This window comes from Podarcis melisellensis (assembly GCF_964234715.1).
Source record: "Podarcis melisellensis genome assembly, chromosome: 9".
NCBI lineage: Eukaryota > Metazoa > Chordata > Lepidosauria > Squamata > Lacertidae > Podarcis > Podarcis melisellensis.
This window is the reverse complement of record NC_138541.1, coordinates 22509015-22535028: the sequence shown is the minus strand read 5'-3', so window position 1 is coordinate 22535028 and position 26014 is coordinate 22509015. Positions and strand designations below refer to the sequence as shown.

Sequence of the window (26014 nt, the reverse complement as noted above, 5' to 3'; positions counted from 1 at the left end):
TGAGTATATCTACAGCTGACTTACCGGTGTGAGGGATTCCCCTGTGGAATAGGATTGCAGAGCTGATGACATCATCCCCCGCAGGAGAGTGACGAGGCAACACAGGCAGTTGGTCACAATTTGCTTTGCTGCCCGGTTGAACATCTGGAGTTCCTCCACCAGCTGGGCATTGAGAGCCTCATATTCTTTCCTGGCCAAATCCATCTCCTCTCCCGCTGCCTTTTGGTGGTAGCTATTATAATCCAGTAGTTTGTCATAGCGCTTCTGGATGAGCTTCTGAGGGCCTGGGAAGAGGGCCTGCAACGCTGACAGGGGGACCAAAACCATCTTCTCTACTTGCTCTGCCTAGATGTGCACAGGTAGGGAAAGAGACAACAAATAAATCTTCACCACCCACCTCTCCTCCTTTTAAGCTAACATTTCTCCTTCTGTACCAGTTATGTATCTACAGAATGGTCTTCCCTCTGAAGCACGTCTCACCTCAACCTGGTATCATTCCTTTGGTTTGATTAGAGTGCCAGACTTGTACCTAAGAGGGCACGGTTCGAATCCCCACTCGGCCACGAAGCTCTTGGGCAACCTTGGGCTTCTCAGGCTAACCTACCTCAAAAGGTTTTCATTGTGGGGATTAAATGAGGATGGGCAGATCCATGTACCTGGAGCTCCTTGCAGGAAAAGGTGGGATATAAGGGCAATAAGACAAATAAATGCATTTTAGGAACTGATGGGTTAAGTCGCTTTTTAATGATGATGCTAATTATATAACGTGCAATAATGTTTTTAATGTTTCCGTTGGCTATGTATTATGTTTTCAAATTACCATATTTTTGTAAACCTCCCAATTTTGGAGTAAAAGAATGGAGGGGCATAGAAATCTATAAATAAGTATGTGCCCAAGGATTAAGGAGGGAATTAATCACAGGGTATAGCCCTGATCCAGCACAAGAACTACTCACGCAACATCTGTTTGTGATGCAATGTGATTCCAGAAAAACTGTTGTAAGGCTATCAACACATTTACCCTGAATTTAGAACCCTTGGCTCTTGATTTGTGTTGCTTGCCTACACAAGTACAGAGGCCTTTCTGCTGCAGACATTTTCCTTGAAAATGTGGAAAGCTGGAAGGAACCATGTGGCAGCCCTTTTTTACTCATTTTGCCCCTTCATGCCAGTAATGACTGACTAGGGCTGAAATATTCCTTCCTCCTCATTGTGGAAGGCTAGAATTTTTATTTGCAAGAAATCAGGGCTTCAGGAAGCTGGTTAAAAAAACAAAACACCTTCTGCTGGCTTTGTTGCAGAAGCAACAAACTTCCTTAAACTCCCTACCCCTTATCTTTTGTTTGAAACCAATATCTTTCAAGAACGTACATATCGTTCGCTGGGCTTTTCAGCATTAATCAAGGTGTTTGAAGAGCCACTTTCCTCATCTTCTTTCTCATGCAGAAAATCTTGAAGTTCGGTTACGTTCTGTGCAGCTAGAAGCGTAGACTCCTGGAAATGATGAAAACGATGAAATGGGCAAAAAATGTCCGTGCTCAGGTGTAAACGCAAATGGAAGAGGATGCACATGAAGGAACTGAAATGGCTAGGTCAAGGTTGGGCAATTTGTGGCCCATCTAGATGCTAATGGACTGCAACTGACCAGTGTGGCCAATGGTCAAAGATGATGGGAATTGTAGCCCAGGAAGATCTGGAGGTTCCCTACCCATGTGCAAAGCAGTCTGCATTCCCCTCCAATGCTAGCACGTGTTTCAGTGGATGTCATCCCTTGATATACACTTAAAACAGAATGAGGTGCACTAATGGATAGCACGTTTCAGAGGATCTCGTGTGAAAAGTTCTACCCAAGCAGGAAATTATCCCTGCAAAGGCCGGACTCTGCTACAATCTCTTTCGTTTAGATTTGTCATATTTCCTAGTTGATCCAGGAAGTGTTTTCGGTTTTTCCTGTGCTTACACCACCCTGCAAACCACCATCTTCTTCTGCACCAGGCCTTTGACCAAGGATGAGGAACCTGCGGCCCCTGCAGATGTCCACTTCTCATCCACCCCAAACAGCATGACCAACAGTCAGTGATAATGGGAGCTGTTGTTAAGCAGCATACAGAGTGACATGGAGCCACTCATGCCTTGGACTAATATAGCCCTAAAAGCTTTTGCCAGAAGCCACACTAATTGAGGTCTAACCTTCATATCATTATGCAACTTGAGAATTCATCCTGGTCTTTTGATTTAAAATGTCTCATCCAGTGGATTCGAGTTTCACACTCATTCAGAAGCAGCTAATATTTGCTTGCAACATGCAAGTAGCAAATGGATTCTTTTTTTAGTTGTGCTGCGTTAACACTCACCTTCAGATGCTGTAGAGACACCGAAATATTCTTCACGCAGAGTTTGACCGTCTTTTCCAGACTTCTAAATAACTTCTCCTCTTTATTAAATGTTTCATCTTTCACCTAAAACACAGGGCAACACCGAGATCAGGAGCAGAGGCCACTCATTAGTAATTGGTGGAGTAGCCCTAACACTAGCAGAGATATTGCATAAAGTATTTCTGCATTCCTTCCACTGAAGCTACAAGAATAGGAGGTTGGACGATTCTGTTGTCATTTTTATCTATGGTTTTTTGTTTCTTCTGGATGCAGACAAACCATGGTTAGTCTTAGCTAGCAAGACACCTTCAGACTTTGGCTTATTTCAATCAAATGAAATGCTAAAACATGGCTAACTGGAAGCTTTTGTGTCAATTTTCAATCTCCTCCTCACAGCTGCATCAGAGAGGGGAGGAATGCATAAGTCAAGGCTCTCACAAGCTCATTCACAGAACGGTCTTGGCTCAGTATACCTGAAGGAGCGTCTCCACCCCCATCGTTCTGCCTGGACACTGAGGTCCAGCGCCGAGGGCCTTCTGGCAGTTTCCTTGCTGTGAGAAGCTAAGTTACAGGGAACCAGGCAGAGGGCCTTTTCAGTAGTGGCACCCACCCTGTGGAACACCCTCCCACCCAATGTCAAAGAGAAAAACAACTACCAGACTTTTAGAAGACATCTGAAGGCAGCCCTGTTGAGGGAAGCTTTTAATGTTTAATAGACTATTGTATTTTAATCTTCTGTTGGAAGCAGCCCAGAGTGGCTGGGGAAACCCAGCCAGATGGGCGGGATATAAATAATAAATTATTATTATTATTTACGGTAATAATAATAATAGAAATTCTCATGCATGCATACATGCATATGCAAATATCTATGACTGTGACAGTGAAGCAGATATGAAGTAGGGGAACAGCATTGCCCTAGAATCAGGGCAGTGCAAAACTTCTGTCTGGGCCACTCATGCAGAAATGTGAACCTCTTTCATGAGATAGAAGCCATAGTGTGTGGCATGAAGTTGTCACACCTGACCTCCTGATAGCTGTGTTTCTGCTACTTATTTAGGAGGTACAGGGAGAGGGATTGAGGCAGCAGGGAAGTTGACACAGTGCAAATGTATCGGCAGCAGCATTGGATTGGCTCTGCCAGTACAATTTGCACCACGCCAACCTACCCACCACCTATCTCTCCTGGTACGCAGCAGTGACTCGACTTTCAGGAGATCAGGTGAGCACGACAACCCCAACATGCCGCCCGCTACAGGATAAAAGATTTTGAACATAGTGTGGATTGCAAGGCCATCCCCCTGCAGTTCATAAACGCCTGCTAACCTCATGCATGTTTGGAAAACACACATTTGCAAATGCAACTGTTAAAAGTTTTAACAGCAAAAAGAAAAGGAGTGGGAAGCTTAAGAGAAGTGACAGAAATTTCCCTTTGCTTGTTAAGTAGGGTCAGCAAGATATCAGAGAAGCACGGGGTTGATTTTATGACACTTGCCTAGACTTTCATCTTTATGGTGCTCTCTTAGCTTGCATAAAAATGTATACGAGCAATGCATCATTTTATATCGTGTCCCTCTGCTCATTACTGTACTTCTGCAGAATTAATACTTGCGCAAAGTTTGAGAGAGACTCCTATTATTTCAGAGGCTGACCAATACTTGCCCCGATTTGTAAAAGAGGGTTGGCATTTTTATTTGCTTTAGTTTTCTTTCTTTGTATAGAAGAGAGAGAGAGATGATGACGGCAACAACCTTGGAAGTGTCAAATCTGGTCTTCTCTTCTAATGCAGTAGGAGTTGCTGCAGATGTCAGAGATGTGAAATGTGAGTGCTCTGAGCCTCTAATTAAAGGGGGGGGGAAGGATGCTCAGTCATTCATAAAAGCACCATCTCCTCCCCCCACTCAAAGTGTTTCTCCAGTATTTGAGTTTGAAAAGTGTTTGCAAAAAGAACACCAAACCAGAGAGAATCTACTGTCTGAATAAAAATAGCTTCTCTTCGCAATTAAGGACATTTCACGGTGGCTGGCATTGGAAGGCTGCGAGTGCTGCTAGCAGATAGTTATAACTTGCATGTGTGTGTGTGTGTGTGTGTGTGTGTGTGTGTGTGTTGTGTAGTTTGGAAGATGTGGGAGAGTCACATGGCTCATCCAAACAGGCCTCACTCTGGGGACTGGGAGAACTACATTAGCAGTCTTAGTGCTATTTTTTCTAGAAAAAGAGGCACCGGAATTCACCATGAACGTCTCCCCTGTTCTCTTATAATGCAATGGGGGTCACCTGAGAGATGCTGGCAGAGAGTTCTGCTGAGTTCTGGCTGAAAAAAAACCCTGGCCCTAGTCTCCATAGTCCAGATGTAACATAGGATTTAATTCACAATGGCCACCATCAGTTTGCACAGCTGATAAGGCCGCATTCATTGCCCACACTCTTCTCAAGAGCCATCATAATGCCTCTTACTTGCCAGGATGGAGAGATTTTTGTCTCCATGTGTGTAGAAACCTTTGGCCTTTGTGTGGCTTAGCATACTATATCAATGTAATCATTCCATCCATTGCTGTGCCCATTTTTTACTCTAGTGTCACATACTATGACTTCCAGCCTTCCCCACTCCTGACACGTGGCCTCACAGAAGGTTGCCAGTGGGGGAATGCGCCCCTTGTTTGAGAAACATGAATACCATATCCATTTGGATTCCTGAATTCCTTTGCAAAACAGGGAGCCATGCTGTGCTGCAGAGCCAGAATGAATGTTGCCTGCCTCTTCCTTCCACAACAAATCTATTAATGATGGACAGCCCCATCATATGAGCAGCTGCAAAGACTGTGTGATTGCAGCTACCTGGCTCCAAGGGGGTGACAGTGATGGTTGGACACTCCTGAACCTCTGTGCTGCATCAACAAGCCCATTGCCTCCCCTCAGGCGCAGCACCAGGTGGAGGGTGGACTCCTTCTGGATGTTGTAGTCAGACAGGGTGCGGCCATCTTCCAGCTGCTTGCCAGCAAAGATCAGCCTCTGCTGGTCAGGGGGAATGCCTTCTTTGTCCTGAATCTTGGCCTTGACGTTCTCAATGGTGTCACTTGGCTCCACCTCCAAAGTGATGGTCTTGCCAGTCAAGGTCTTCATGCAGATCTTTGTGAAGACCTTGACTGGCAAGACCATCACTTTGGAGGTGGAGCCAAGTGACACCATTGAGAACGTCAAGGCCAAGATTCAGGACAAAGAAGGCATTCCCCCTGACCAGCAGAGGCTGATCTTTTGTGGCAAGCAGCTGGAAGACGGCCGCACCCTGTCTGACTACAACATCCAGAAGGAGTCCACCCTCCACCTGGTGCTGCGTTTAAGGGGTGGCATTTAAACTTGCTACTTACAACCACCCAAGTAAACCTCACTGCACTTTGTTTCATTAAAGCTGTTGCATTCCAAAACAAAAAACAAAAAAAACAAACAAGCCCATTGCAGAGCAGAAGACACAATACAAGCATTGCCCCTTCTTATCCCATTGGAAAAGCAGCCCCATCAGAAACCCAGGACCTCTTCTGAAAATGCCAAGCACAGGGCTATCAATGAGCCTTGTGCTGCAGTGCCCAGTGGGCAGTCCCGTCTGCCTGTCGAATTTGATCTGCAAGACCGACCCTGATTAGGGGTCTGGCCAATGGAGCAAAAAAGCTTCTCCACTCCTAGTTTACACCCTTTAAAACACTCTGTAAAGAAAAATGTCAGACACCTAAATACCTGAGGTTCTCCTCCAGTCAGAATTTTCAGGTGGCCAGTTACTCTCTTCGATTTTTTACTAATCGAGTGAATGTTTAGTCTTGAAAATTTCTCTTTTAGAGATTCATCTTCGTCATTTTTCTTATACTTCAGCACTGCAATTAGAAAAAAACACATCAATACATCAAATCTGCATTTATATGGGGCTGATCCTACTGTCCTTCAAAGTCATGAAGAGACCAACAAAAGACAGGGAGAGATGAAGGTTACTACCTATGGAAATAACAAGGATAATGAAAATCATTGTGGCCATATAAGCTTTTAAAAATCCATCTCTCTAATTGTTCCTGTTGTTTGTAGTAGCTCCTTTGATGCTATTTACTGCAGAACATATAATTCCGTGTGCTATAATAATTTTCATGCCTTCACGATTTAAATCCCTAGTGAATCTGCTTGACAGAAGCTGAAACATAACAAGAAAAAAATGTCCCAACTTTCTTATACACCTTATGCAAATGCAAGAATCCAATGGTGGACCTGAAACAAATATAATATTTCATTTTCTCCCTCACTAGTTAAGACTAGTAGGTTGGAAGTCAAATACTGTATGCTGTTTTTATCAGAAACATCCGAGGTCACCTAGCTGGTAACTTGAAAAACAGAATGTTGAAGAAGATGGACTTTGGTTTAATTCTGCAAGGCACACACTAACATCTTTAAAGGACCCATTTAATTATCACGGTCAGTGGCCGTGTTCAGATAAATTATGGTTTATCACACCATGAATAAGACTTACATCCTGCCCCACTTAGCTAATCCTGACCTACCCCTCTCCTCTCTCACAATGCAATGGAGTTTAGAGGCTTTCACATTAGGAAGTTTATTTTCATTAAATATAGCAGGCATGGCCAACAGGTAGATCGTGATCTACCGGTAGATCACTGGACATCTGTGGTAGATCACTAGCAGATCACTGGCTCCCGCCAAAGAAGCCCAAGAACTTTGGCTCCCCTAAAAAAAGCTAAACATTTTAGCCCTGCAGCCCATAAAAAGAAGCTCAACAACTTTGACCCGAACCCCTGAAAAGGGGGTAGATCACTGCCAGTTTTTAACTCTGCGAGTAGATCGCAGTCTCTTGGGAGTTGGCCACCCCGAAATATAGTTTGCGTTGTTGTCCAAACCCAGAAAAACCAGACAACTTCAAACCATGGTTTATGAAGCTGCCTTGTTTCTACTAACCATAGTTGAGTTTAGCCAGTTTAGTGTTTAGACACACCCTAAACTGTGGTTAAACTAAAATGGAAGCTTCCAAACTGCTTCTCACAGAGCATGCACCCAAACTGACATGGAAAGGCAGTTGAAACATAGGTTGAAGCCAAGACTTATTGTAGTTTTGTGAGCACAAGCCAAAAATTACAAGAACCCCACTGGATAAGGCCAAAGGTCCATGTGTATTCTCCAGCAGCCAATGAGCTGCTTCTGAAAAGCCCTCAAGCCGGGTTCAAAGGAAATAGCCTTTCCCTGCAATTACCCCACATTGTTGACACTGTCTTACCTAAATCCTTTCTTCTTTTAAGTTCATTTATATTTGTATTCATGCCTTTCACAGCAACCAAGGCATCCTGCAATGCTGTGTGGTCCAGGTGGGACCTGGGAGTTGCATTCAAGAGCTCACATAGCAACAAGGGATACTTCATCACACGTTGGATGGGTTTGATCATCAGAGATCCCATGTCCAGCAGATTTGGTTTCCCCCTGAAATTTAAACAAAGCCCTGCTAAGTCAACAAATGAGTTCCTGAAGGTGGGGGAGAGGAAGGTCTTAGTTCCCTGTAGTGGCTCCTTTCACAACAAATCCATAACTGGTGAAGCTATTCCCTTTACTGTAAAATATCTAGTGGATGAAAGAATATATGAACTTTGGAAAAACAAACAACTGTTATCATGAGTCATTCTAATTGCAGGTATACCTGCTGCTAGCTAATGCTTTATATTCTTTATTGATGTGGCTAATGCTTCCAGCTGTTGGATGCTAGGAGCATTTTCACCCCTGTAAAAATTACGATTAGTTGTCACAATCAACCATTTAGTTTTCTTCCACTTGCCATTTAAGCCTTCTTGATAGCTGGGGGGAAAAAGTATACACAGAAGTTTCAAGAAACAGGATCCTAGAGTGCTAAAACAGTGTTTAGGGTGCTGCATGTGAGATCATATGATTGCTTCCAGTGGCGTAGCGTGGGTTGTCAGCACCTGGGGCAAGGCAAGTAATTTGTGCCCCCTAACCTATGGATTTGCGCCCCCTAACCCGTGGATTTGCGCCCCCTAACCCTAACCCCCAGATGTTGCGCCCGGTGCGGCCGGCCCCCCCTGCACCCCCCACACTACGCCACTGATTGCTTCCATCTTAAGTGAACAGCAAGTTATGGTGGCTATCGTCTGTCCCCACTACATAGGTACTCAGTTTGACTTTGCCAAACAGATGACATCTTTAAGCGTACCTCTTTATTACATTTTCACATCAAAGCCTGACCTCTGGTCAGTCATTTTGCTGCTGCATGGCAGGGGACAGAGGGCAAGGAGGGAGGCAATAGTGTCAAGATTAAATGCACCTTGTGTTATTAGAAAGTTGGCAACCCTAATATAGAAGCATCACCATGTTCAGCTTCTGTATTTGGCAACCTAGTAAGTCAATGCTTGCTTGCAGCATATATGCTTCTGATATATTCATTCTTTATTAGTTCACAGTTGTACCTTGGAAGTCAAATGGAATCCGTTCCAAAACATTCGGAAACCAAAACGCAGCTTCTGATTGGCTTCAGGAAGCTCCTGCAGCCAATCAGAAGCCCCGCTTCCCAAAATAGCTCGCAAACTAGAACAGACACTTCTGGGTTTGCGGCGTTCGGGAGCCTAAACGTTCGGGAGCTAAGCTGTTCCAAAACCAAGGTACGATTGTATAATGTTTTTAAGGCATACATCAAAGCCTTTCATTCTGTCGTATCTTTTCATTTTAAACAGTTTCATTCTTTCCTCTCCTTCATCTAAAACACCTAAAAAATCTTAAAATTCCAGCAAAGACGCAAGCTGGGGAAGATCTAGGCTTGTTGGAAAAAGGTCTTCAGTAGATGCTGGAAAGACAGCAGAGACAGCACATGTCTAATATTGAACAGGAGTGAATTCCAAAGGGTTGATGCCACAACATCAATGGCATGGTTCCTACATTGTTTGGAATAGACCTCTTGATAAGATGGCATAGGGTGATATGATCTTCAAAAAATAAAATCCAGCATTAGCAACCTTACTCTTCCTGCTTGATGCTGCACCAAATATAGAGTTCTGCTTCTGCCGCACAACTGATTTTAAAACAGCAGCAGCAGCAACTTGAAATTACTGTTGTTTTCCTCAGAAAACCCATACGAATGCAAATATTTAAAAGCAGCTTCAGGAATGGCATGAGGTAGATTTCAAGTGTGCCTTTGCTTCCACAGTTAGTCTTTGGATGGCTTCCCAAGTGATAAACAGCTCTCTGCTTGCATTTGCACATGCCAAAATCTAGCAATATGTGTTGGAAAGATAGGAAGTTTGCGAAAAGATAATGTTTCCCTGGGGCATGAATTGCTACCCAGTTCAGCCCATCTAATTTGACCGAGTCAGATTACCCAGCGATAACTCTCCTTAGATTTGTTGTGTTTTTAACATGCATGTTTTCGCATTACACCGCAACCCTGGAGAGGGAAGGAAGGAGAGATAGAAAGGGAAGACAGTCTCCCTGCATAAGTTAAAACAGACCTGTAGCATCTTGTGACATACATTGTGCAGAAAATTAAGCCAATAATTCATTTGTGATGCTTCTTCAGCCATACACCGTCTCCGTGCGGATTTAGTAAAAAAATTCTAGCACCATAGGTAGCTACACTGATCTCATCGCAAATCGCTGCTACTCCTTTACACTCATATTAACGCAGCTGGCTTAATTCTGACAGAATCCACTTCCTCTGCAGATGGCAGGCAATGAAATGAAGTCATATGCTGAATAACAACATGTAGCTTCTCCCCTCTCCCCCCTTCAAAAAAACCCCTTGAAGTTGATGCAGTTGTAAAATGGAATAACCTCATGTTCTGTCGCCCTGAGCAACTTGAAAGGAGGACAGGGGGCGCAAAATGGAATGATGATCACAGATATTCTCGATTCGTGAAAAACCCAGGTAATCAGGCCATCGTTTGAAATCCTCTTTTCCTAAAGCCCTATCTGCACCATACGCTGAAAGCACTTTTGTGCCACTTTAAAGAGCGAAGCCTTCCTCCAAAAGAATCCTGTTTTAGAAACTAGCGAGCTCAAAGACAGTCACTGGAACTGATCTTGAACATTGACTTGGGGCAGGGAAGCAAAAAGGTTTTGAATTTGGTGGACTAAGACTCTTTAGCTCTCCAATGCTAAAATGGGGATTCTTAGCAGAAGTGAGCAAATGATGGGTTAAACTCAACAGGATGAATAGTTTTTTTCAGAGGCTCAAGCAGGAGGTTGGGGAGAGAGCTGCTTGAAAGCCATTTTCCAAGCAGCAAAAAGGCTTTCAAATAGTGCTGTGCTGTGCTTTGAAGTCTCAACAACTGGTCCTTCAAGGCACAGCATCACCTGGCATTGGAAGTGGGTGGCCTGTCTAATAAAATTCCATTTTACAGTTTAGTATTATTTTTATCTTGAATTACATCTGGGAAGCGCACCATGATCATTTCCTTACTTAGGCCCTCTAAACATATTGATCCGACCCGGCTGTAAGTATTTTGCGGGAACAAGTCAAGCCCATACTGAGAACTTTAAAGGTAAAAGGACCCCTGACCATTAGGTCCAGTCGTGGCCGACTCTGAGGTTGTGGTGCTCATCTCGCTTTATTGGCCGAGGGAGCCGACATTTGTCCGCAGACAACTTCCGGATCATGTGGCCAGCATGACTAAGCCGCTTCTGGCGAACCAGAGCAGCGCACGGAAACGCCGTTTACTTTCCCGCCAGAGCGGTACCTATTTATCTACTTGTAGTTTGACATGCTTTCGAACTGCTAGGTTGGCAGGAGCAGGGACCGAGCAACAGGAGCTCACCCTGTCACAGGGATTCGAACCGCCGACCTTCTGATCGGCAAGTTCTAGGCTCTGTGGTTTAACCCACAGCACCACCTGCATCCCACTGAGAACTGAGAACTTTACATCTGTGCAATTAAAGTGGACTAAAGGAGTCCTGTTGGTCTAATGCAGGGTTTCCCAAACTTGGGTCTCCAGCTCTTTTTGGACTACAGCTCCCATCATCCCTAGTTAGCAGGACCAGAGGTCAAAATGATGGGAAATCCCTGTTCTAATGCAACAAGTATAGTTGTTGTTGTTTTTTAATTTGACTTTCTGCAGTTTGGAAAGCGACTGAAATATGTGAGATAAACAAATCATTAATGGGAAAATCTATAAACACTCTGCAAGCAAATCAGGAGGAATTTAGGAGGAACGCTCATTGTTGTATGATCACTCCAAAAACAATTTGAAATGAATGCTCAATAAGGACTGGGCATAATCTAACCACTGCATAAGCTTTATAAAAGCAAATCGCGATGAATGATGAATAATTGGTTTATCTATACAGCAGTGTTCATTCTCAGATGTTGTTGGACTACAATTCCCATTATCCTCAGCCATGCTAGCCCTTGGTTAGGGATGGACGTTGTAGTCCAACAACACTGGGGACCTGATGTTGAAGAACGCTAATCTAGAGGGACTCTTAGTCACTGCTTGGGGATGTTTCCTCTATTTTATATATGAAGGGCATTTTGTTAATAATAATAATAATAATAATAATAATAATAATAATAATAATAATAAACTAAGGCAGGAGCAACATTCAGTCATGAATCTCCTTACCTATGGCGTCCTGCTTCTCATTCCAAATAGGCTACCAGTATTTTAAACTTTCCCACAACTGGGGAAGTTGCTCCCTTGTTATGTGATAAGTGATGAACCAATATGTTCCAAGCTGCAAATAGTTTTAGAGGAGTCCAGCAAATGGGACAGCACAGTCTCTCTCTCTCTTCATAGAGAAGTTATCTGGTACATTATCCCAGTTTAGGGAACAACACTAGCTGGGATCTCGCACTACAGCGCACTTACAGTGGTGTAGCGTGGGTTGTCAGCAGCCGGGGCAAGGCAAGTAATTTGTGCCCCCTAACCCGTGGATTTGCGCCCCCTAACCCTAACCCCCAGATGTTGCACCCGGTGCGGCTGGCCCCCCCCCCCTGCACCCCTCACGCTACGCCACTGCGCACTTAGCCTAAAGGCTAATTCAGCTCTGCATTGAACTCAGCGACGGTTATATGGGCAGAGAAAGAACCAGGCAATTTAGCTTGACAGCTTGGGGGAGCTGCTACCATGCAAGAAAGTACAATATTTCTCCCTGCTTAAACTGAGCGGCAAACATCTATCCTCAGAAGAATTCTGATTTCATCGTGGCCACATATTATTTCTGTGTGCAACTGTCAAAAAATTATTCACAGATCTCACAGAGGTATTTATTCTGCTATAATCGCCAATCTGCTGCCTTTGCTGTGAGTTATGGGGCTCGGCACAGAGGCAAGAGAAAGGTTTACTGTGAAGCTGAAATGTCTTGGAGGCAGGTGTTTCCAGGCCAGGAATCCACAAGCTAAAATGCTCATTAGGGTTTCCAAGAACAGGGACTGTTATTGTGCCTGGATTGTGAAAGCCAGAAGGTTTCATGGGTCCCCCTTATTCAGCCACCATGGGGTCATCCATAAACTGGCCTCTGAAAGGTAATTGCTGATGAATTATTGACCAATTTACATCCCATGTGCAACTCACAGTTTATGGCATCTGTTTTTGAAGGTGATAAGCGCACATTAATTTGTGGAAGTGCGGCTCAAGCAATTTGTGGCAAGTCTGTGCTCTTCTTACACACACACACACACACACACACAGGCTTTTCTCTCTCTTTTACAGTGGTACCTCAGGTTACATACGCTTCAGGTTACATACGCTTCAGGTTAGAGACTCCGCTAACCCAGAAATATTACCTCGGGTTAAGAACTTTGCTTCAGGATGAGAACGAAATCGTGGTGCAGCAGCGCGGCAGCAGCAGGAGGCCCCATTAGCTAAAGTGGTGCTTCAGGTTAAGAACACTTTCAGGTTAAGAACGGACCTCTGGAACGAATTAAGTACTTAACCTGAGGTGTCTATGGCTTGTCTTTTGTGTAAAGCTCCACAATCTTCACTCAGAATCTCTTGATCTTTATCTGGAGAGGAAACTTTTTAATTTCTACCTCATCCCATCCAAGAGGAATCTATTGGATGGACCCATTCATTCAACACAGACATTCAGTTTCCTGTAGATCCCCAGAAAACTCATCCACAGTGCATTGGAGGGGATTATTTTCAGCCTGAGGCAAAAAAAGTGGGCAGGACAACAGGTGTGACACATACCTCTGTACAGTAAGCTACACTGCAGCCAGTAGCATGAAGAATAGCAAGAAAGAGGCATTATCACAGTTCAATGCACTTGAGGCGGGCATGTGGGTAGGACCAGTGAAGGGTATGAGCTAGGATAAAGGGGTGTGGCCTAGAGTGGAGGTATGGCCTGGGGAGAAATGTATGGAGTGGCCTACAAGACCATTTTGGACAGGGCTGTAGCTAGGGGGTGGTGAGGTGGGACCCCGCCAGGGGCGCAGGCGAAAGGGGGGGAAGCAAAATTGGCTTAAAATATGTCCATAAATAAAAATGTTGATTATTGCCTCATAAGAAAAGGTTTTTAATAGAGGGTGAATTGAACTGAGGTGGGGGTTGGAGGAGAGGCGGAAAGAAGAGCTAATTTGTCAGTGGCTAGGGGGCGCAATCTGGACAGCTCTACCAGGGGCGCAATATCACCTCTGATTTTGGAACCCCTGGTCTCACGTTCCCAACCTCCAGCCCAGTGTACTCTTTTCATGGATCAGTCAGATATCAATCTGGCAGCATAACATATTCCCCCCCCCCCGAGATGACAGCCTGATGAAGACTGCACAAAAGCCATTTCCATTGCTTTAAATTCAGCTAAAAATAACCCCGTCAACTGTCCCCTTGCTCCTTTGCATCTTGCTCAATGGCACAAATATCAGGGCTAAGAGGAAGAGAACAGTAGTCTCTGCTTTCGTAGAATTCCAGCTGGAAATCTGGAATTTCAGGGGGAAATGTCTGAGACACGTGAAGCAGCAAAGCCACAGCTCAAGTCCTCTTGTCCCAAGGGTCTTCAGCAGAAGAATATTGTACCCTTCCCAACCAGTGGTTTTTGGAACTGCAGATTTATTTATGTATTTGAGTTTTTATTCTCTGCAGTTTCATAAAATATATCAAAGTGGTTTTCAACATAAAATACAATAAAATCCACCTATAAATATCTCCTTTAAAAAAAACCAGTCAAATTATTTTGAATGTAATTCTTGCTTTTATGCTTTGTTCTGGTACTACTTAGGCTCACCTTCATTTTGAAGGGGGAAAGTGGGATGTAATTTATGAATGAATGAATAAATGAATGAATCATACCCATTTCCCAAACATGCTGCAAGTGCTGTTGGATTCCCACTCACATTAGCCCCAGTCAGCATCTCCAGATGTGTACCTCAACAAAATCTGAAGGACCATAGGTTCCTCACCCCTGCTGTCCCTCACCCACCTCCCTTCAGATGTTTTGCTCTGCAGCTCCCATCAGCCCTGGCTAGCAAGGTAAAAATGTAATAATAATAATAACAAAAAAGAAATATGGTACATACCCTTCTTCATATATCTTTCTGCCAAGAGAGAGAGAGAGAGAGAGAGAGAGAGAGAGAAACAGAAGGATCTGTTAACAGTCTGATCTTCATTATATTGATTTAAATGGCCAAGTCCACATGTAATGCTAAAACATTCTCTTTACAAGGATACAGTGCAGTAAGCATTGATTCCTGAGCACCCCGCTCCAGTGCAAAGAGGAGACTGAAAGCTTTCATTTCTGTTATAGATTAATCATAGTTTAGGGTAACATCCGTACCCTAAACTGTGGTTAATGTTAACTACGGATTTTTTAACAAGCCAGATTCTTAAACCATACTTTAAAAAGATAAACTGATTTAACCAATCATAGTTAACATTAAACAAAGTTAGAGTTCAGGAGATATGGCCAACGGTATAAGCTAAAAATTAAAAGCTTTCAAACTATTCCTTGTAGCCATGCAGCAGGAGGAAGGAGAAGCAAGCGAACCAGATACTTGCCTAGGCCTATTGTTGCAACACTAAACTATGGCTAGCTGTTATGTCCAAACTATACCAGTGTGAGTTACTTCTGAGTAGACATGTTTAGGATTTGGGAGCAAACAGTGTTAACTTCAAGGAATACTCAAATCAACTGCATTATTGCACTTCAATCACTACCAAAATAATAAGGCAGCCTGCTACTAAGGCTTTTTTGTTTTTGTTTTTTTACATATGTCCTAAATTAATCTTCCCCAATCTGGTGCAGCTCTGAGGTTTTGGACTGCCTGGTCAGATATTACGGGAGTTGTAGTCTAAAGCATCTGGGAAGGCTTTTCTAGATTCTCTGGGGTTATACACAGAAGCCAAAAAGTTCCAATAAATCTGATCCTACAGCTTCCTGAAAAAGCAGTTTGTAACGGGAAGGACCATAATGAAAAGGCTTGGGGGGGGCAGCAAAGACAAGCCCCAATATACTTATGCACAATTTTACAAAATGAGGGTTAAGGATTTTATTATGGTGATAATTTAATTTAGACACAGATGTGTTCAGTGCATTAAAAGATGGAATGCTTCAGTTTAAGATGGTGCTTCCCTGAAGCAACCTATTTTTTTTTAAAGCCTATTTTGGTGGCATCTTGGATATTCTTTCCATTTGGGATCCCTCTAATAACAGTGAAATATATTCATATTTCCAGGAAAGGAGCATAAGTGTATGTTCCTAGTAAATGCCATAAAACTCTGGATTTATAGGAGATATTTTGTTTTATATCCATTTAAGCTCTCCCATGACAGGCAGTGAGCAAGGGATGGAAACAACCATTTGAAAAGTTCTTACTTTAAGGACAGTAGGCAGTCACGTATATGCTGCTTCAGTTCTTCGTCCTTTTCGTAGGATTCCAGCAGGACGTGTGCATCATCGTGCTGGTAACAGTAGATTTTATACGTGTCTTCTAGTAGGTCTTTCATCTGCAAAAACACTTGCCCTGTTAAAGTGCAAACAAAAAAGCCAAGAAGATGAAAAAAGCACAACGTCAGACAATTTAAGGTCTGCTTCAAATATTTGAACCTGCCAGGCCTTGATGGAAGACCTGCTCTCTGTCCCATCACGAGATCTTATATTGCAGTACAAGTGACAGGGACTTCTTGGTGGTGTCACCAAGAATGTTGCATATGAATACCTTCCTGGGCAAGATCTGCTGGTTTTCTCTTTTTGCTCCATTATCTATACATTTTAAAACCCAAAGCAGCTTTCAAAGTGCATTTTAACTCTTCTAATGTTATCTGCTATATGCTGGGACCTTTAAAATGGGCCAGTGGTCTGACCCAACATTCTTACGTTGCTAAGAATGGTGGAAGTTGTAGTCTCTCTCTCTCTCTCTCTCTCTCTCTCTCTCTCTCTCTCTCTCTCTCTCTCTCTCTCTGTGTGTGTGTGTGTAGTGATGATAGCCATTGTTTGGATGGGGGCTTTTATCTATTTCTGCAGTCACACAATCAATCAGTAGCTGAACTGGGTTCCACACAGTCACAAAAACAAAGACACAAGCCACAGTCACAAGTCAGTCCCATAAAACGAAGAACAAATCACAGTCAAAAAAATGAAAAAGCCACACAAACAAAAATGCAAAAAAATTAGCAAAAACAAAAGCTCCTCTGTGTTGTGTGGGTGCTCAGTAGCCGATAGATTCAACAGAAAGCCTCTGATTAGCAGAGGGGGACTTAATTTATAAATGGAACACACTCAATAGGAAGCGGAACATGTTCTGCTTCCAAGGCAAAGTTCACAAACTGGAACACCTACTTCTGGGTTTGAAGCGTTCTATTTCCAAATTGTTCATAAACTAAGCTGCTCTAAAACCAAGGTACCACTGTATTTTGTTTCCCATAGTGGCCAATCAGTTGCCCACGGGAAGCCCAAAAGCAGGGCATGAGGTAACAGCCCCAAAATGGCACTCAGAGACATCCTGTCTCCGATTCTGGAGATAGCAGATGCAGCCATCACGACTAGCAGCCCTTGGCTATATTTGCACTCAAAAATATTTGTTTTATTTTTATTGTCTTTGTTTAAGACATTAATATCCTGCTTAATCATTATCAATTCTAAGCTCTAAAAGCAAAAACAAAAAGGAAACCACACAGAAGATGAAGCAATAAAAACTCATCATAAAACTGAAGTCTACCTTAAAATGCCTGCTGGAACAAAGAAAGTATTGGTCATGCATCTGAGGTTCAGCAAGGATGGTGCCTGTCGAATTTCAGGTGGGATGGAGTTCCACAGGCTTGAGTCACAGCTTCTAGTATTTATGAGCCATGCAGCTCAGCCATGGCAGGAACCACCAACAGACACTTAAAGATTTATATCTCTTCCCTTCCCCACAATAACTGAACATTTGGAAACTTTTCATACTGCATTTCCATCTTTGAATATTACAGGGAAGTACAAAAGAGGAAGCGTAAGGAAATTGTGCTTCCTTTTTGCACTGCTGAGATAATGTGTGCTTTTTATCCTGCCCTTCAACACCTGACACACAGAACACACCTGCTGAACTTCTGCATGCAAGACTGCTCTTAAAGTCATAGAAGCAAGACGGAGGAAAGGAAGGAAAGAAGAAGGGGGGAGGAGAAGGCAGCCCTGTTCTTCGGCTGTAAGAGAAAACAGCAAACAAAATGAAACTATTTCCCATTTAAGTATATGATATAATTAAGAGTAAAGGTAAGGTGAGGTAAAGGTAAAGGACCCCTGGATGGTTAAGCCCAGTAAAAGGTGACTATGGGGTGCGGAGCTCATCTCACTTTTAGGCCGAGGGAGTCGACGTTTGTCCACAGACAGCTTTCCGGGTCACGTGGCAAGCATGACTAAATCACTTCTGGCGCAACGGGACACCGTGACAGAAACCAGAGCACACGGAAATGAAGTTTACCTTCCCGCCACAGCGGTACCTTCTTATCTACTTACACTGGTGTGCTTTCAAACTGCTAGGTTGGCAGGAGCTGGGACAGAGCAATGGGAGCTCACTCCGTCGTGGGGATTCGAACAACCGACCTTCTAATCAGCAAGCCCAAGAGGCTCAATGGCATGGACCACAGCCCCACCCTTATCCTATTAAGAGTAAGGCCCATTAGATATATAATGCAGATGCCAGTTGATTTCTACAGTGGGTATGAAATTGTTATAACTGTTGTTGTTTTTTATATCCAAATGTCTATATCTTATTATGAATTAAATTGTTGCATGCATGTTTCATTGTGGACGTTCTTGTTGTCCTTATTCTTTATTGTGGAAACATCTCAAGATCTGTCATAGAAAGTGATTCATAAATGAGAGAGAGAGAGAGAGAGATGCTGAACTATAACAGAACAAAACACAGCCTCATCTGGTATGTCAGCTGCTTAAAGGCTTGCAAATAACATTACTTTCGTCTAAGAAGGAGTGCATCCCTATTGTACATTTCTTTAGGCTTCTGGCTAATTCCAGCCATCCTCTGACTTTCTTTTGTGCCTAATGACTGCGATGAATGGCAGATACCAGGGAGGGGGGAGGGGGTGAATTCAACCGACAAGAGGTTAAATGTGCAGCTTTCATTAAAGACAGTGTGCGTCCACAATCTGGCTAAATGGGGCCATGTCCTTTATATTTCAGATATACAAAGAGAGAGCTCTCTACCACTCACATCATTTGCTTTCCTCTTTTAAGCAACAACAACATACCAGGCTCACCTAGTCAGCTCACGCTTGGATGTTGCAGAAACCTGAAGGTTGCTTCAAACAGCAATTCTTTAAAGCGCCTCCAGACTGTATGTATTTTGGAGGAGGGATTCAAGAACGTTAGGTTTGTGCATTTATTTATTTTATTGACTGCCTTTGTGCCTCACCTTTCCAGCCTAGTCTACTTCACAGGGCTGTTGTGAGGATAAAATGGGGGAGGGGGAGCTCATTTGAAGCGGATTAAGGGGCTCTTTTGCTCTAGTGAGACAAATCTACTTAACAAAACACACACAGAGAGAAACTTTTCATGGCTTGGAAAGTGATGGGGAAATAAACTGAAAAGTATGGGATGAAGGAATAATTAATGGGAAAAGGTATAAACACCCTGCAAACAAATCAGGGTGACTGCAGGATAAGTGTTCATAAACAAACTTAACTGGACAGTTAGGACCAGTCAAATTCGATGATGGGGTGGGTTTCAGGCCAAGGGAGCCGCCGTTTGTCCGCAGGCAGCTTTCCAGGTCATGTGGCCAGCATGACTGAACCGCTTCTGGCGCAACGGGACACCGTGACAGAAGCCAGAGTGCACGAAAGCACCATTTACCTTCCCGCCACAGCGGTACCTATTTATCTACTTGCACTGGCGTGCTTTCAGTGCTGGTTTCCTATGTACAAGGAACTTTTAAACATGGGGAATTCCCCACTTGCATTCTGGAGTTAAACCAGGATGGATGGCTGTAGCAATTGTGGGAGAGAAATGAGCACTTCTCCCTGCCCCCCAAATCTCCGCTTAGCACAACCCACACTGGGAGGTGGAGGGGGGTGGACAGCTGGAAAGGGAAAGGCCCTCATTTCTCCCCTCATCATAGCCACTTTCCCTGAAAAAACTTCCAAGGTAGGGTATTCAACTTGATGAAACTACACAAATTAAAAAAAAGAGGGGTGTAGGAAGCATTTGAAAGTAAGCAAAAATAATAATTTAGGTAGCCAACATGTTCTGTTAAGACAAAAACAATCTAAAAGTAATATCTTTCTTAGGAACCACTTCAAAGATCACTTCAAAGAAGTTAACAGACTTTCAAGTCCATCGAAACTCTGAATCAGGCTGGAGGTTAAGCTGAAAAAACAAAAGGGGGGGCAAGGAGGCGAGAAAGCAGTTGTTGGGCAAGGTGAAAATGATCTGGTCTTTAAATAGAAGGTGGGTGGATGGCAGGGAGGGAGATGTTGCTCATTAACTTTATGGTGCCCTTGGTATAAATAAGGGGTGGAGGACCATTCTCAGGTCAAGGGCCACTTTCCCTTCTAGGGAACCTTCCAAGGGCCACATGCACCAGCTGGAAGGCTTGGCTGGAAGCAGCTGGAATGACAAAGACTAATTTAGTCACACATCCCCTCTAACCTCCATCTCTAGGCAAGAAGGAAGCATGTCTGAGTTCAAAGACACGGTCAAGGCAAAAACAGTCAAGGAGGGTGCAAAGCAGGGCAAGAGAGGGGTCTGGAGGGGGAAGGGGAGCAGCCTGGGGTGAGGAAGGGAGGCCTGGAGGGAGGGATGCAGTCAGCGCCCAAGCAGAAGGTTCCCCATCCATGCTGAAAACAGAAGACTAGGTGAGGCACAGCTACTTTGGATGCATTTGACTCTAGCACTATTCGGACACATGTGGGTTAAAAACTTGCATTATATCAGCTGGGGAGAACCTGTAGCCCGTCAAGTGTTGTTGGACCACAGGTCTCATCATCCCTGATCACTGGCTAAACGGCCTCGGCCCAGTATACCTGAAGGAGCGTCTCCACCCCCATCATTCAGCCCAGACACTGAGGTCCAGCGCTGAAGGCCTTCTGGTGGTTCCCTCACTGAGAGAAGCCAAGTACAGAGAAGCAGGCAGAGGGCCTTCTCGGTAGTGGCACCCGCCCTGTGGAATGCCCTCCCACCAGATGTCAAAGAGAAAAACAACTACCAGACTTTTAGAAGACATCTGAAGGCAGCCCTGTTTAGGGAAGCTTTTAATGTTTGATGGATTACTGTATTTTAATATTCTGTTGGAAGCTGCCCAGAGAGGCTGGGGAAACCCAGCCAGATGGGCGGGGTATAAATAAATTATTATTATTATTATTATTATTATTATTATTATTATTATTATTATTACCAGACAGAGGGTCTTCTCGGTAGTGGTGATCCCCCTGTGGAACGTCCTGCCTTCAGATATCAAGGAGACAAAGAACTGCACAACTTTTAGAAGACATCTGAAGGCGGCCCTGTTTTGGGAAGATTTTAATGTTTGATGTTTTATCGTGTTTTTAATATTCTGTTGTGGTTTTCCTGGCCAGATGGGTGGAGTATACATTTCTTCTTCTTCTTCTTCTTCTTCTTCTTCTTCTTCTTCTTCTTCTTCTTCTTCTTCTTCTTCTTCTTCTTCTTCTTCTTCTTCTTCTTCTTCATGAGAGATGGCACCTAACAACATCTAGAGCAGAGCTTTCCAAACCATGTGTCATGACATGCAAATGTGTTAGCTGCAGTGTGTAGGTGTATAGTGTGAACGCTTCCTGCTCTCCTCCCAGGGCTGGAAAGGGGCTAGTTTAACCTCTGGTTTGCTAGCAAAACTGAATTAAAGGTAAAGGTAAAGGGACCCCCGACCATTAGGTCCAGTCGTGACCAACTCTGGGGTTGCAGCACTCATCTAACTTTACTGGCCAAGGGAGCCGGCGTACAGCTTCTGGGTCATGTGGCTAGCATGACTAAGCCGCTTCTGACAAACCAGAGCAGCGCACGGAAACGCCGTTTACCTTCCCGCTGGAGCGGTACCTATCTATCTACTTGCACTTTGATGTGCTTTCGAACTGCTAGGTTGGCAGGAGCAGGGACTGAGCAATGGGAGCTCACCCCGTTGTCGGGATTTGAACTGCTGACCTTCTGATCAGCAAGTCCTAGGCTCTTTGGTTTAACCCACAGCGCCACCCGCGTCCCAAAAAAAACCTGAATTACTGAGTCACAAAATGATGCATGTCTAAAAAGTATGTCACCAACATGAAAAGTTTGGAAAGCTCTGACCTAGAGATTTGCAGGTTCCCCATCTCTACTTTATATGTTTGTCAGTAAAGAGACATCCCAGTTAAGAGGACCAACGAACGTCGTCTTTTATTCCCCATGTCTTTAGCATGTAGGATCGTTACTTTCCACGCCGCATGAATCCACAGCTGGCCTCATGATTATGGGCCTGCTTTTGCTGAACGCTAATTGTTTCTTTTTTTACCCTCCAGTTATTTATTGAAAGAAATGGCAGCTTGGGAAAAAGCACGGGCTGGAGAAATGCGTGTTTTATTGCATTATCATTATTCTGTGCAGCCTCGAAGAGCTCACAGAAGACAGCAAACATACCGATTACTTGCTTGGCCGGCTCCACGTCCGCCGTTGCTTCTTCCAGTGATGACAGCAGCCTGGTTGAGATCTGATGGACGGATTCAATGTTGCTAAATAAGCCGTCCACATCGAGCCTAGCAATCTGGTGAAACACAAATGTTGGACAGCAACAGTCAGGGGGGGAAATAGTAAGGGGATGCTGTTTATTGCTGACCCTTCCCTGCTATGCCGTTTTTGCCATTAGATGCAGTTTCAGCAAAGCCTTCTTATTAATCCTCTCATGTGGAACAATGGCTTGCATGAGCAACATTGGTTGTTTTTCTTCAATTAATACATTTCGGGCTGACACAGTTCATTGATTAAATACACAGTTATTTGAGATATTCCTTCGGGGATGCCTTGCGAAAGGAAATATTGGAATATATGTTGGATCCAGAGCAGACCTACTGAAATCAATGATACTCGTCCATCATAGAATTGTAGAATTGGAAGGGTCATCTAGTTCAACCCCCAGCAGTACAGGATTCCTGCCCACAGCTGTTCCTGGGTGGGCTCAACCCACCAACCTTCTGGCTAATAGCCAGACACACTAACCCATCACACCACAGGATATGGGATGATTATTGTTCAAACGTTATGCCAAAGACATAAAGATGGTAAAACCCAACTTGGTGACAATTGAGGAGGAGGAATTATACACTTGATTTATTCTATTACTTAAAGGCAATCTCCCTTAAAAAGGTAAAGGATCCCTGACAGTTAAGTCCAGTCGCGAACGACTCTGGGGGTGCGTCACTCATCTCGCTTTACAGGCTGAGGGAGCTGGCATTTGTCCTCAGACAGTTTTTTCTGGCTCATGTGGCCAGCATGTTCTGGCGCAATGGAACACCAAAACCAGGGCAGTGCACGGAAACACCGTTTACCTTCCCGCCGGAGCAGTACCTATTTATCTATTTGCACTTTTTGGTGTGCTTTCAAACTGCTAGGTTGGCAGGAGCTGCGACCAAGCAACGGGAGCTCACCCCGTTGCGGGGATTCGAACCAATGACCTTCTGATCGGCAAGCCCAAGAGGCTCAGTGGTTTAGACCACAGTACCACCCACATCCCTAGAATCTCCCTTAGAAACACACAAAACAAAGCAATAGCGTAAGGGCAAAATTAAAGACATGTAATGAGAAAAATCACAAAAATCTATAAAGAGATTGCAAGCGTGGTGCCCTCCAGCTGTTGTCGGACTCCAAGTCCCATCAGTCTCAGCAGCACGGTCTATGGTCAGGGATGATGGGAGCTGTAACATCTGGAAAGCATCCCACTTTGCTGGCCCTGCTTCAAGTTAAATCAGAAATCTAATGAAGCTAAACCTAAATAGGTACAAATTTGACAGGTGTTGGAATATTCAGGACAGAAAGCCCTTCTGCACACAGCACATGTTAAACTATGGAACTTGTTCCCACATGAAGCAGTGATGGCTGCCAACCTAAATGGCTTTAAAAGAGGACTGGGCAACCAAAAATAATAATTATTATTGAGATTTCGAGGAATAAAAGAAAATCACGATGAGAATATCAAAGAAGTAATAATAAAAACCCTAGCATCCTGGTTGGAAATTCAGGAAGAGGACATCTCTGTCTGCATGGACAGAGATATCCAAATTCATATGACAGTATAAAAAACCAAGAATTAAACACAAACTTCTAACAGATAAAAAACATAGAGGTGGACTAGCGCTACCTGACCTAAATTTATATTACGATGCTGTCTGTCTAAATTGGCTAAAAGAGTGGATTGTATTAAAGATGGTGATTTGTTAGATCTAGAAGGATTTAATAAGCGTTATGGTTGGTATGCGTATTTAGCTTATGAAAAAGGGAAAGTACACAGGGGATTTATGAATCATGTCATAAGGAAATCATTATATAAAACATGGACAAAATATAAGGATCTCCTAGAACGGAAAACACCATGGTGAGCATCACCTCTAGAAGCAATTACAATAAAAAAAAGAAAAATATGGAATTAGAATGGGCCACATATAACGATCTGATTAAGGAAAAAGACAATAAATTGGTAATTAAAGATTATGAGGAAATTAAACAACACCTTACGGGTTGGATCCAATACCATCAATTGCATGAAGTGTTCAGGACAGATAAGAAAAATGGTTTCTCAAACGAACCTTCATTATTAGAAAAAACGTTATTACAAAACAAAACCAAGGTTATTACAAAACAAAGCCAACAAAACCAATATAAAAAATGTATGATACATTATTGGAGTGGGAGATCAAAGACGAACCGGTCAAGGAGGTAATGATCAAGTGGGCTTTAGATATTGGGAAAACCATTAACTTAACAGCATGGGAAGAACTATGGAGTAAGAACTAGCAATTTACAGCCTGTGAAGTATTGAGGGGAACCTAATCAAGATGTTTTATAGATGGTACTTAACACCTACCATAATAGCTAAAATGTTTAAGACAAAAACAAATCTGTGCTGGAGGTGTGGAAAAACAGAGGGGACACTTATACATGTTTGGTGGACCTGTGAAAAAAATCAAAAGCTTCTGGAACACAGTATATGACGAGCTTAAAAAAATGTTTAAGTATAACTTTATGAAAAATACAGAAGCTTTCCTACTAGGGATAACGGACATGGGTATAGCAAGAGAAGATCAGAAAATATTCCTCTATGCAACAGGAGCAGCAAGGATCCTAATTGCTAAAAACTGGAAAAAAGAAACTGTGCCAACAAAAAAAGGAATGACAAGACAAACTGTATAAAGAGTATATTGAACTGGCTAGAGATCACACTAGACAAGAGTTTCAGAAAGCATGGGGGAAATGCAGAGAACACTTCACAAAACAGTGCCCTATCTGGACTTGTTTCGATTAATGTCTGCAGGAGACTTTGTGGATATTTAACTTATAATTAGAAAAATCTTCAAAATTGTTCATGAAGGAAACAGTTTATAAGAAGTGAATAAGGAGGCCAGATACAGGATAAAGGAAGTCTTTTATTTGGTTGTTTGTATTGTTGTACGTTATGCTCACTGTACGTCATGTTCACATTTGATGAGGGTGGATTTGTGTACTGGGGGTGGGGGGTTGTGTTATGTTGTAAAAAAATATCCAATAAAAATTAAAAATAAATAAAAGAGAACTGGACAAATTCATGGCAGAAGAGAGGAGCTATTGATGGCTGCCATCCATGATGGCCATTCTCTGCCTCTATGGCTGGAGGCAGCAAAGCTTCTGAATACCAGTTGCTAGAAACCACAGGAGCATGGAGTGTGCATTGTGCTGAAATCCTGCTTGTAGGTTTCTCACAGGCCTCTGGTGGGCCCTGTAAGACCAGGCCTGATCCAGCATGCTTCTCTGATGCTCTCAGCTGCTGCCCATCAAAAACAGTTCCTTTGGAATCATTCGAAAACAACAATCCAGCTTTCCTTTGCCCACATCTGTTTTTGCCTTTTAAGATGAAGGGAGAATGACTCGGCCTGAAAAAACCGTGGAACATACAGCAAGGAGCAATGCATGACGCGAACAATAGTGTTGATTTTGGCAGATAGGTGAGCACCTTCAAACATGCCTGCCCATTAGTATTCATTAGTAACAGAACTGTGTAT

General features: G+C 43.4%; 1 protein-coding gene across 2 annotated transcripts in view; it reads right to left on the bottom strand.

The window, feature by feature from the left end:
• The window catches only part of ARHGEF38 (Rho guanine nucleotide exchange factor 38), a 52915-nt gene that overhangs the window by 11732 nt on the left and 15169 nt on the right, over positions 1-26014 (bottom strand). For both annotated transcript variants that reach the window (XM_081924946.1, XM_081924947.1), the window contains exons 3-10: positions 22407-22530; positions 16167-16314; positions 14872-14889; positions 7642-7841; positions 6108-6241; positions 2355-2459; positions 1372-1494; positions 25-345 (exon numbers count right to left, since the gene is read on the bottom strand). In XM_081924946.1, the coding sequence (XP_081781072.1) occupies positions 25-345; positions 1372-1494; positions 2355-2459; positions 6108-6241; positions 7642-7841; positions 14872-14889; positions 16167-16314; positions 22407-22530 (1173 nt within the window). The remainder of the gene's footprint in view (positions 1-24; positions 346-1371; positions 1495-2354; positions 2460-6107; positions 6242-7641; positions 7842-14871; positions 14890-16166; positions 16315-22406; positions 22531-26014) is intronic.